This window comes from Nylanderia fulva, unplaced genomic scaffold (assembly GCF_048542155.1).
Source record: "Nylanderia fulva isolate GAGA-0341 unplaced genomic scaffold, ASM4854215v1 Scaffold36, whole genome shotgun sequence".
NCBI lineage: Eukaryota > Metazoa > Arthropoda > Insecta > Hymenoptera > Formicidae > Nylanderia > Nylanderia fulva.
Window position 1 is genome coordinate 1,008,208 of NW_028190433.1, and position 13,432 is coordinate 1,021,639.

At 34.4% G+C, this 13,432-nt stretch overlaps 1 protein-coding gene across 1 annotated transcript in view; it reads right to left on the minus strand.

Moving 5' to 3' along the window:
* The window catches only part of Cad87A (cadherin 87A), a 231,946-nt gene that overhangs the window by 218,463 nt on the left and 51 nt on the right, over positions 1 to 13,432 (minus strand). Inside the window, exon 2 of the mRNA XM_085485287.1 lies at positions 11,072 to 11,214. Coding sequence (XP_085341413.1) covers positions 11,072 to 11,109 — 38 coding nt within the window. The 5' untranslated portion in view covers positions 11,110 to 11,214. The remainder of the gene's footprint in view (positions 1 to 11,071; positions 11,215 to 13,432) is intronic.

The window sequence follows — 13,432 nt, forward strand, 5'->3', positions numbered from 1 at the left end:
AAGCTTTCCTGTCAGCATACAAAATTTCTAGTGCGCATCAAAATTATTCAATAATTAGTCGCGGCAAATAAGATATTAATATTTTACAATTTGAAAAAGCTTATCACAAGCGCGCTAATTTTTAATGCTGTTTATAATTAACAATCGAGACCGACCGTATAAAAGTTCCAAAAATAGCTTCGTGATCGGCAATATGGAGATATTTCAATACGCTCAATGTTGACCGGAACCGTATTGAGACCAGTTTAATATCGTTGTACTTTCAGCTTGAACTATTTTAATCGTTTTGTACCCATATACATATTTGCCTATTTTTTACTCAAACGGAAGTGTTTAACATTGCCATGCTATAAATATATGCGATTTCCAACAAGTTAAGCAATCAAGTTATTATTCATTTTGTGGAAAATATCTGAGAAATTGTATGTAGCTCTTCAGAGGAAAAATTTTTCTGTTATCAATTACAAAAAGATATTAAAAAAAACAGGTGCTTTAAGTTCACAAAGAGGTATTTGAAAATTTGACGTTTCGAGTACTTATTATGTTAGACGCAACTCTTTCGCAGCAGGTCAGTTGAAGTTTTCCGACCCAGGGACTTTCGTTCCCAAGAACAATTCCGCGTTCATTCCTGCATGAACATACGGCCGGGAGATCCCTACCACGCGGATAGACTTTCACCGCGGCGTTCGCCAGCACCTCGATGACGATCGCCGACCTTGCGTGCCTTGAGTACCAGTACTCGGATTACGTGGAATAAAGCCAGCTCGCTTACGAATCGATACGAAATGGATCAGAATCGAAGCTAACAATCCGACAAAGTTCACCGTGATCGCGAAACGTGAGATTTTTTTCAAACCATGAACTTGAACGACTCAGACAAGACGATACAAACTCGAAATCATATTATGACGAGAAACTATGGAAGAAAATATGCGACAAATAATTTTAACCTTTTGATTTTCCGTAGCAATAATTTATTTGCGCGTGAATATAATTTGCACGAATCTCAGCATTTTGAAAATCTACACAGAATTTTCTCTTAGAATTTACCCTGAAAATTATGGTATCGTGGGACAATATGGTATTGGAAAAATTTTATAAGAGTTTCTTTGCATGATTAATGATTTTACCACAATAAAATATATTCGATTAATTTTACTATCTAAATACATAATAAAATTTACTATGTACATACTAATATTTTTTATTGTAATAAATATTAATCAGAGAAATTCTTATGAATTCTTTCAATATCATATTGTTCTACGATTACCATGATTTTCAGGGTAAATTCTAAGAGAAAATTCTTTCATAGTACGGGCTATTAAAAATGTAGGGATCTGCAAATGTGGAAAGTTCACGATTTATTGCAAGCTGTCATTCATTAGACCGCATTAGACTAAGATTCGTATCATTGCGAGGAGAGAAAAAGAAAAAAAGGCAACAAGTAAAAGGAAAAGGCGAAATTTCAAGTCTCGCTGTGATATTCGGTTTCAATTAAATCCGAGGATTCGCGCGCTTAATGAAAAATGTGCCGGGAACTTTCCGCTTCAAGCGCTCTTCTCCGGGAACGATTATTGCCTGGCGGATGCGCCGGAGCATTTCTCTCGGGAAGCCGTTTCCTACGGTTTTATAAAGCGATATGCTCAGGTTCCCTCGAAACGCAACGACGAATACAGAAAGCAAAGCCGCCCGTTCACTCATTCGTTCTTTATAGCGCGCGAATTCGCTTCCGCAACTTCGCCTCGTTTTTAATTCACGTAACTTTCACACGTTTCTAAGACGCAATCATTATAACAGAAGCTTGCACGAAAAAGAAACAATATTCTGACTATAGGTGATATAACTCTTTTTCCACATAAAACATATAGTTGAAAAAATTTAGAGGAAAAATCTACCGACTCTGTGAAGTTGGCACGGCTTTTTTCGATTTTCAAAAAAAACATATGAGTTCTAGTAGCACTTTTAAGAGTTCTAGAGTTCCTGATAGGTTTCGCAAATAGTTCTGTCAATTTAAGGTCAAAAAACGAATTTTTTAAAAATGTCGTGCTAACTTCCCGTAGCACGACACTTATGCAAAAAAAATTTTTTATTCATGTATTTCGATAGATTTCGACGAGATCTAGAGTTCCTGATAGATTTTAACAATAGTTCCGGCGAACTATGCATTCTACGAGTTAAAAAACAAAATTTAAACGATATTTGTAAAAATTTTATCTTGTTGTGCTAATAGAAATATTCATTTCTCACGGCGCAATTTGCGAGCTCTAGGATAGTTCTGACCTCCAAAATAATGTTCGACAATAGTTCTGTCGATTAACCATAATTAACTTAATTAATTAATAAGCTATTATAGCACGACATCGCGGAAGAGTGTCGTGCTGGTAGAAATATCTATTTCTCTGGGCGCATTTTACGAGTTCTAGGATAGTTCTGACCTCCAAAATAATTTTCGATAATAGTTCTGTCGATTAACAGTAATTAACTTAAATAATTAATAAGATAATTATAGCACGACACTCGAGCAAAGGGTGTCGTGCTAAGTATATATCGCAATTCTAGGGGGGGTTTTGGCCTGTTCTCGTAGAGTTCTATGCTTTGCAATTATTTTTAAAAATAGTTCCGGCGATTAAACATTTTTTAATAATTTTTAAAATTTTTTAATGTCCGATTTCAGCACGACACTCGAGCAAAGGGTGTCGTGCTGAGTATATATCGCAGTTCTAGGGAGAGTTTTGGCTAGTTCTCGTAGAGTTCTATGCTCTGCAATTATTTTCAATAATAGTTCCGGCGAGTAAACATTTTTTAATAATTTTTAAAATTTTTTAATGTCCGATTTCAGCACGACACTCGAGCAAAGGGTGTCGTGCTGAGTATATATCGCAGTTCTAGGGGGAGTTTTGGCTAGTTCTCGTAGAGTTCTATGCTCTGCAATTATTTTTAAAAATAGTTCCGGCAATTAAACATTTTTTAATAATTTTTAAAATTTTTTAATGTCCGATTTCAGCACGACACTCGAGCAAAGGGTGTCGTGCTGAGTATATATCGCAGTTCTAGGGGGAGTTTTGGCTAGTTCTCGTAGAGTTCTATGCTCTGCAATTATTTTTAAAAGTAGTTCCGGCGATTAAACATTTTTTAATAATTTTTAAAATTTTTTAATGTCCGATTTCAGCACGACACTCGAGCAAAGGGTGTCGTGCTGAGTATATATCGCAGTTCTAGGGGGAGTTTTGGCTAGTTCTCGTAGAGTTCTATGCTCTGCAATTATTTTTAAAAATAGTTCCGGCGATTAAACATTTTTTAATAATTTTTAAAATTTTTTAATGTCCGATTTCAGCACGACACTCGAGCAAAGGGTGTCGTGCTGAGTATATATCGCAGTTCTAGGGGGAGTTTTGGCTAGTTCTCGTAGAGTTCTATGCTCTGCAATTATTTTTAAAAATAGTTCCGGCGAGTAAACATTTTTTAATAATTTTTAAAATTTTTTAATGTCCGATTTCAGCACGACACTCGAGCAAAGGGTGTCGTGCTGAGCATATATCGCAGTTCTAGGAGGAGTTTTGGCTAGTTCTCGTAGAGTTCTATGCTCTGCAATTATTTTTAAAAGTAGTTCCGGCGATTAAACATTTTTTAATAATTTTTAAAATTTTTTAATGTGCGATTTCAGCACGACACTCGAGCAAAGGGTGTCGTGCTGAGTATATATCGCCGTTCTAGGGGGAGTTTTGGCTGGTTCTCGTAGAGTTCTATGCTCTGCAATTATTTTTAAAAATAGTTCCGGCGATTAAACATTTTTTAATAATTTTTAAAATTTTTTAATGTCCGATTTCAGCACGACACTCGAGCAAAGGGTGTCGTGCTGAGTATATATCGCAGTTCTAGGGGGAGTTTTGGCTAGTTCTCGTAGAGTTCTATGCTCTGCAATTATTTTTAAAAGTAGTTCCGGCGATTAAACATTTTTTAATAATTTTTAAAATTTTTTAATGTCCGATTTCAGCACGACACTCGAGCAAAGGGTGTCGTGCTGAGTATATATCGCAGTTCTAGGGGGAGTTTTGGCTAGTTCTCGTAGAGTTCTATGCTCTGCAATTATTTTTAAAAATAGTTCCGGCGATTAAACATTTTTTAATAATTTTTAAAATTTTTTAATGTCCGATTTCAGCACGACACTCGAGCAAAGGGTGTCGTGCTGAGTATATATCGCAGTTCTAGGGGGAGTTTTGGCTAGTTCTCGTAGAGTTCTATGCTCTGCAATTATTTTTAAAAATAGTTCCGGCGAGTAAACATTTTTTAATAATTTTTAAAATTTTTTAATGTCCGATTTCAGCACGACACTCGAGCAAAGGGTGTCGTGCTGAGCATATATCGCAGTTCTAGGAGGAGTTTTGGCTAGTTCTCGTAGAGTTCTATGCTCTGCAATTATTTTTAAAAGTAGTTCCGGCGATTAAACATTTTTTAATAATTTTTAAAATTTTTTAATGTGCGATTTCAGCACGACACTCGAGCAAAGGGTGTCGTGCTGAGTATATATCGCCGTTCTAGGGGGAGTTTTGGCTGGTTCTCGTAGAGTTCTATGCTCTGCAATTATTTTTAAAAATAGTTCCGGCGATTAAACATTTTTTAATAATTTTTAAAATTTTTTAATGTCCGATTTCAGCACGACACTCGAGCAAAGGGTGTCGTGCTGAGTATATATCGCAGTTCTAGGGGGAGTTTTGGCTAGTTCTCGTAGAGTTCTATGCTCTGCAATTATTTTTAAAAATAGTTCCGGCGAGTAAACATTTTTTAATAATTTTTAAAATTTTTTAATGTCCGATTTCAGCACGACACTCGAGCAAAGGGTGTCGTGCTGAGCATATATCGCAGTTCTAGGAGGAGTTTTGGCTAGTTCTCGTAGAGTTCTATGCTCTGCAATTATTTTTAAAAGTAGTTCCGGCGATTAAACATTTTTTAATAATTTTTAAAATTTTTTAATGTCCGATTTCAGCACGACACTCGAGCAAAGGGTGTCGTGCTGAGTATATATCGCCGTTCTAGGGGGAGTTTTGGCTAGTTCTCGTAGAGTTCTATGCTCTGCAATTATTTTTAAAAATAGTTCCGGCGATTAAACATTTTTTAATAATTTTTAAAATTTTTTAATGTCCGATTTCAGCACGACACTCGAGCAAAGGGTGTCGTGCTGAGTATATATCGCAGTTCTAGGGGGAGTTTTGGCTAGTTCTCGTAGAGTTCTATGCTCTGCAATTATTTTTAAAAATAGTTCCGGCGATTAAACATTTTTTAATAATTTTTAAAATTTTTTAATGTCCGATTTCAGCACGACACTCGAGCAAAGGGTGTCGTGCTGAGTATATATCGCAGTTCTAGGGAGAGTTTTGGCTAGTTCTCGTAGAGTTCTATGCTCTGCAATTATTTTCAATAATAGTTTCGGCGAGTAAACATTTTTTAATAATTTTTAAAATTTTTTAATGTCCGATTTCAGCACGACACTCGAGCAAAGGGTGTCGTGCTGAGTATATATCGCAGTTCTAGGGGAAGTTTTGGCTAGTTCTCGTAGAGTTCTATGCTCTGCAATTATTTTTAAAAATAGTTCCGGCGATTAAACATTTTTTAATAATTTTTAAAATTTTTTAATGTCCGATTTCAGCACGACACCCTTTGCTCGAGTGTCGTGCTGAAATCGGACATTAAAAAATTTTAAAAATTATTAAAAAATGTTTACTCGCCGGAACTATTATTGAAAATAATTGCAGAGCATAGAACTCTACGAGAACTAGCCAAAACTCTCCCTAGAACTGCGATATATACTCAGCACGACACCCTTTGCTCGAGTGCCGTGCTGAAATCGGACATTAAAAAATTTTTAAAATTATTAAAAAATGTTTACTCGCCGGAACTATTATTGAAAATAATTGCAGAGCATAGAACTCTACGAGAACTAGCCAAAACTCTCCCTAGAACTGCGATATATACTCAGCACGACACCCTTTGCTCGAGTGTCGTGCTGAAATCGGACATTAAAAAATTTTTTTAATTATTAAAAAATGTTTAATCGCCGGAACTATTTTTAAAAATAATTGCAGAGCATAGAACTCTACGAGAACTAGCCAAAACTCCCCCTAGAACTGCGATATATACTCAGCACGACACCCTTTGCTCGAGTGTCGTGCTGAAATCGGACATTAAAAAATTTTAAAAATTATTAAAAAATGTTTACTCGCCGAAACTATTATTGAAAATAATTGCAGAGCATAGAACTCTACGAGAACTAGCCAAAACTCTCCCTAGAACTGCGATATATACTCAGCACGACACCCTTTGCTCGAGTGTCGTGCTGAAATCGGACATTAAAAAATTTTTAAAATTATTAAAAAATGTTTACTCGCCGGAACTATTATTGAAAATAATTGCAGAGCATAGAACTCTACGAGAACTAGCCAAAACTCTCCCTAGAACTGCGATATATACTCAGCACGACACCCTTTGCTCGAGTGTCGTGCTGAAATCGGACATTAAAAAATTTTAAAAATTATTAAAAAATGTTTAATTGCCGGAACTATTTTTAAAAATAATTGCAGAGCATAGAACTCTACGAGAACTAGCCAAAACTCCCCCTAGAACTGCGATATATACTCAGCACGACACCCTTTGCTCGAGTGTCGTGCTGAAATCGGACATTAAAAAATTTTAAAAATTATTAAAAAATGTTTAATCGCCGGAACTATTTTTAAAAATAATTGCAGAGCATAGAACTCTACGAGAACTAGCCAAAACTCTCCCTAGAACTGCGATATATACTCAGCACGACACCCTTTGCTCGAGTGTCGTGCTGAAATCGGACATTAAAAAATTTTAAAAATTATTAAAAAATGTTTAATCGCCGGAACTATTTTTAAAAATAATTGAAAAGCATAGAACTCTACGAGAACTGGCCAAAACCCCCCCTAGAACTGCGATATATACTTAGCACGACACCCTTTGCTCGAGTGTCGTGCTATAATTATCTTATTAATTATTTAAGTTAATTACTGTTAATCGACAGAACTATTATCGAAAATTATTTTGGAGGTCAGAACTATCCTAGAACTCGTAAAATGCGCCCAGAGAAATAGATATTTCTACCAGCACGACACTCTTCCGCGATGTCGTGCTATAATAGCTTATTAATTAATTAAGTTAATTATGGTTAATCGACAGAACTATTGTCGAACATTATTTTGGAGGTCAGAACTATCCTAGAGCTCGCAAATTGCGCCGTGAGAAATGAATATTTCTATTAGCACAACAAGATAAAATTTTTACAAATATCGTTTAAATTTTGTTTTTTAACTCGTAGAATGCATAGTTCGCCGGAACTATTGTTAAAATCTATCAGGAACTCTAGATCTCGTCGAAATCTATCGAAATACATGAATAAAAAATTTTTTTTGCATAAGTGTCGTGCTACGGGAAGTTAGCACGACATTTTTAAAAAATTCGTTTTTTGACCTTAAATTGACAGAACTATTTGCGAAACCTATCAGGAACTCTAGAACTCTTAAAAGTGCTACTAGAACTCATATGTTTTTTTTGAAAATCGAAAAAAGCCGTGCCAACTTCACAGAGTTAAATCTACCGGCATTTAAATTGATAAATAATTAAATAACGATGCAAAAATTGCCTATAGAATTTTTAAAGATAAATAAGTTTCTGTTTAAATTTTTACTACATTTTACAGATTTTGCTCTTTGAATTATATATCGTAACAAAATAAAAAATAAATTGTCAAATATATATGGACATACATATGGACCGGTGAAGACTCAATTCGGCGAAGTTTATTAAAAATCATTTTCATCGAGATAACTATATCATGCAAAAAATCGATCTTTCGACAAAAGTTTTGTAAGATAAAAGAGAAATATAAATTCATGGAACGTCGTTCTCTTTCTCTCTCGCAAAATAATTGCAAAAATACTGTAAAATCGACGGCCCGAACATATTTGTGTTCTCATGGAGAACCGTTGCTTAAGGGTCGAAAAATCGTTCGGCACCGGTGATGCTCCGTTTTACGCATGTTGCAAAATCAATGGGTGGTAAACAAGGACGCAATCGGTAAACAATGTGCCGCGGCAGAAAATATTGCGCCGTTGCAATAGACCCGTATAACACTTTGCTTTTACCTCGGCGAGCATGCCGCCGAAATACGACTGGGTAAATATTTGGAAACGCTTTTCTCTATATAAAATATAAATCCGCGCGCGAAAAGCGTCGAAAAACGCCTCTCTGCAACTCGAGCGATAGACACGTGTTATTTTACCTAATTACTGTACGCGCGAGACAAGAGAGACAGCTACGATCGATTGTTTATGTCCGTTACAAATGTGACGGTAACTTTTAAAGTACACCTAACATCACACGTGAAAAATTTTCCTGTGTTACATACACACGGTGTCGTCAGACGAAATCAAGATAAATCTCCAAAGTTTATCTATAGCAATGGAACAACACCTCGTATACAACGTATAAAATGTTGGCCAAAAGAGCATGTTTTCTTTTAATCGCATATATTCTATATGCAAATTCTATATGCAATTGTTTCAAATAATTTTGAAGTTGTAAACAAAAATGTATATACAAATCTAATTATACGGAGAGAAAAGCGAAAGAATGATTTCGAGAAAGGGGATGCTGTATAGCATCTCTCTCATTATAGCATTATTATTTCAAGAGTTAACGCGCACACTGTACTCTCCAAATAGTAGCACATACACTATATTGCACCAGGAGACCACACGGCGATCTCGGTTCATTATCGCGACTGCTCGCGAGGCAAACTTAGACCGCGAGTTTCGTAATTGCTGCACCCAGCGAAGTGTTGCATCTCCGCATGAGCGCAAAAACAAGCCGAATTGAGTAAGGCGTTATTCGTGACCGGCGAAACTTTACATTAACGATATTACACCCTTGCGCGCCCGAATAAATAAGATTTTGTCGAGCGGTAGATGTGCATATTTTGAAAAGATATACAGAGAGAAATTTCTCTTAAAGTTTACCCTGAAAATCATGGTAATCGTGGAACAATATGGTGTTGGAAGAATTTTATTTAGAAGAGTTTCTAGTTTCTCTGATTAATATTTACCACGATAAAAAATATTAATATTTACCACAAATAAGATGTTAAATATATTCGATTAATTTTACTATGTACATAATAATTTTTATTGTAGTAAATATTAATCAGAGAAATTCTTATAAAATTCTTTCTATACCATATTGTCCCACGATTACCATCATTTTCAAGGTAAATTCTAAGAGACAATTCTCTCCGTGTCGTCTTTCACGAAACTTACGATTGCATATTCAATTGATTTACGTTGCAAAAAAATAACTACGCATAACATTACAACGGATTTGGATTAATAATAATCGAGACTGATAGAGAAAATTAATATAGAAAATTATAAAATAATTATAACATGTTATATCATAATTATAATATATTTCACTCGTGAGAAAAGCGTGAACGATATTGCTCGAGTTAAAATAAAAAATATCGAACATGTATTCGTGCTAAAAACATTCCAGATATTATTGTTGAATATCAGTCATTGTTAATATCAAAAGTCAGAATGACTTTCATTTATTTATTATATTTTTAGCCATAAAAATGTTCGAATAAAGAATGCTTTTTTATCTAAATCAATTTTACATTGGAAAAATTTGACATAATCAATTTTTATATTTGTTTTTTCCGCCTCACAAATTTAAATGATAAATATTAATATCTAGACAAGTCGGAAACAGTGCACAGTTGCACGATGAAAAAGGTTAATGAACATGAATATAGCGTACGATTCAGGAGCAAATCGAAATAATACAATGCCTGGAAACAGAACAGTTAAAACAGGCATCGACCTAGAAATTTTTAATATACATTTCCTCTCATTTCTATATCGGATCAACTTATTATTAGAAGAATCTCTGAGTCGATCTTTCCTCAATAGAAATGTCATTTTCTATAACTAGTTTTCGATATTGAATATCTTATAGATTTAACAATTAAATTAAAATTCTGTGAAAGCAAAATACATTTATAACTAAATTTAAAAAATATACATATATATAAATAATATATATACATATATATATATATATAATATATTTCTCTTCATTTAATTTTAAATAGAATTTTACTTCAATAGAATTTTAATTTATTTATTACAATTCTAAAGATATTTAATATCGAGAATGAGCTGATTGTGAAATAAAAACATTTCTGTTAAGAAAATTTTAATTTTTATATATATATTTATTTGTTTATTTACATATGGACTAGAATTTTGTTCACTCGTTTATGTAAGAAATTTGCTATGGACGAAATAATAATAGAATAGTAAGATATAGAGAAATAAGTCTCTATAATTCTTATATATGATTCTCCTAATTACACGATTTAATATTTAAAACGGATCTCTAAATTATATATTATTGAATAGTCATTCGGAATTCTTGCTCAAAAATACAGAAACTGCATGGGATTTAGGTCGCAAAATAATACTCGCATCATCGCAAAAAATATACAGTTGAAATAATTTTCTATACTTGAAACATTCATTCAAATATCTTTTTTCGGAGAAGAGAGAAAAGTGCGATATTATTAATAAATATTAATTTTCTTTATACTTCTACTTTATATCAGATAATTATTAGAATAATAAATACGATCGTGAAAACAAATTTGAAATCTGTAGTTATCTTTCTCTAGCTATTTTTCTCTTTATGCATATGTACATGCTGCTTCCGTATTCTTCTCCTGCATCTGCCTATATAGATTTGTTCGTTTCAATTGCTCCTTCAATTTTTTGCCTCTTTCTTTCTCTCTTTTCCTTCTTCCTAAAATATTAAACTCAAATATACAATATTAATATACAATAAATATACAATGTTAAATGCAAAAAATACAAAAAGGTGCAGCTGAAACGAACAAATTTTATTTTCTGAACTTGAAGCGACAATACTTGCCGCATCGCTGCATCTGGAGCCTTCAAATGCTGTCGTTTTTTTCTTTCGAAAAGGAAAAGGGACTCACCGAATGGCGACAGTTCGTTCCGCGTGTCTGCCCTTCATCCTCGAAGAGTCCTGGGCCGGTCGTTCTGCGTGGGAAGTCACGACGAGCAGATCACTCCATGCCAGGAAATCCGAACGACGACGACGACGACGACGCACACCAGCCTTCAAAGCAGAAGATGTCTTTCGCGAATTTCGCACGAACGGAGACGCGAAGCACACGAAAGGACTCCCGCCGATGTTCGCCGCGCGCGAAACACGAAATTTGACGTCACGATTTTCGTCGTCACACGTTGGCAATCCTCGCTCGAGTTATCGAAATTTAGCCGCGCGTCTACGAGTGTGCGCGCGAAATTTGAAAATTGCAAATTCAGATTTTCTCGATCAGACGCGACATCGCGCTTTTTTCCTAAGGTTTTATACATATTTTATACATGTAAAATATTGATATTTTGCTATTATGCACCATTGTGATATATGTATATAATATTTAAGGATTTATATGTATCTAAAGAGAAAAAAATAATTATATCTTGTTTCAAATTTTATTTTTTGAGCTGAAAGATATAAACAGTTTCATTTACTCCAGTCTCTTTCTAATTTATTGTGTGATATGTTTAGTATCGTGAATAAGTAAAGATAATATGGCACTCAAGAGATTAAAGAGAACTAAAGAAATTACACTGATTGAGTTACTTGCTTTCGATTATGTTTCTAAAAGATCGAGTCAATTAAACGAAGACTTCGTGTACTTTGATTTACTCAATTCGTTACAAAGACGATCGTAATTAAATTCCTTCCATCTGTGCTCCGATGCGACCATAATTACGTGCATATGCATGTTCGTTAATCCTTAACCGCTGGGAATAATTAATAAATAATCATTTTAGTTTATGGACGCAATTATGTACATTGAATGTAATCGATTGTATAGAAAAATTAGCTATTACAATACCGAAATTATTAAAAAATAAATGAAAAAATAATTAATATCAAATACATTAGTTATCCGTAAAATAACATTTTTATGCAAGTAACAAGATTATCAAATATATGATAAAAAAATATTATCTCACTGGCGCAAAAATCACATGCAAAAAAGAACTTTACCTCAATTTTGTTTTAAATTTTGTTGCTAAAAGCAAGCTATAAAATTGAATAAAAAAATGTTTAATATCTTCTTTTATTAATTTATAGTATTTTTGTTAATGTATATCACATATTATTTATAATTACGCGTTACACAGTTTCGCAAAAAAAAACAAGCGGAAATGTATGTGAACAGTTTATTATAATAGGCAAGAAAAATTTTAAATATATTTTATTTTAATAATATAATTTATATATGATAAGAGTATAATTTATATATGATAAGAGAAAACTGAATATTCTTTCAATCAAAAATAATATCACGAGTGATTTTCTATATATTTTTTCTTTATAAAAATATATATTCTCTGAATAAAAATGAAATTCTTATATTAAGAAAATATTGAGAAGCTATAATAGCAAAATCTCCGCGTTATCGATTAAATATATTTTAATATCTACAAGAATATATAACGTAAATTTAATATTACATTTTCTTCAACTTTTGCGTACAACATTGACAACTGATTGTAAAAATCTCGTAAACACTAGTCACAAACATCAATGTCAACAAAACATTTTCTCAATGTAAACATAGAATAAAAGGACTTATCTGTACGAAAGACTTCTTCCTTGAATTGTTATTACTGTTCAAAAATTACACACTTCTTCGACACGCCGAACAATTCACTCGAGTGATATTAACAACCGAATAAACAGAAACCGGCTTCGACGGATACTTCGAAATAAAGTCTGATAATAACGAAACGGGCGAAAAGGGAAGAGAGATTTCGCTCGGACGGCAAAATCTTTTCCTCGAACTTGAGAATTCCGCGAGTTGTACGCACCAATCGCGAGCGAGGATCACCGGCAAGAGACCGAGGAGACAACACGCGCGAACGGACGCGCAACGACACGTAAACACCGGCAACTTCACGCGACACAGCAAGTCGGACAGAGACGCGGCAATCTTCAAGCGAGAGACAATTTCCAAAAAAAAAAAAAACTGCCTCGCGTCGAAGAACGAGACGCGCGTCTGTCTTTCTCTACCCCCCTGTGTCGCACAAGATGCGAGCAGAGAGAGAGAGAGGGAGAGATTCGCGTTCCTCCGGGATATTGCACTCTCGCTCCTGCTCCACGCGATTTGTCACCGCGAGCCCGGATCTCGGCTCGTAACGGAACCCGGAGAAAGGGATATTACGTTCGCGAGTAGCGCGCGATCGAACAATCAAACTCACCGGGCGGCGGCGGAATTTCCGAGAAACTCAGAACCCGGGACGAGATCGCGATCGTT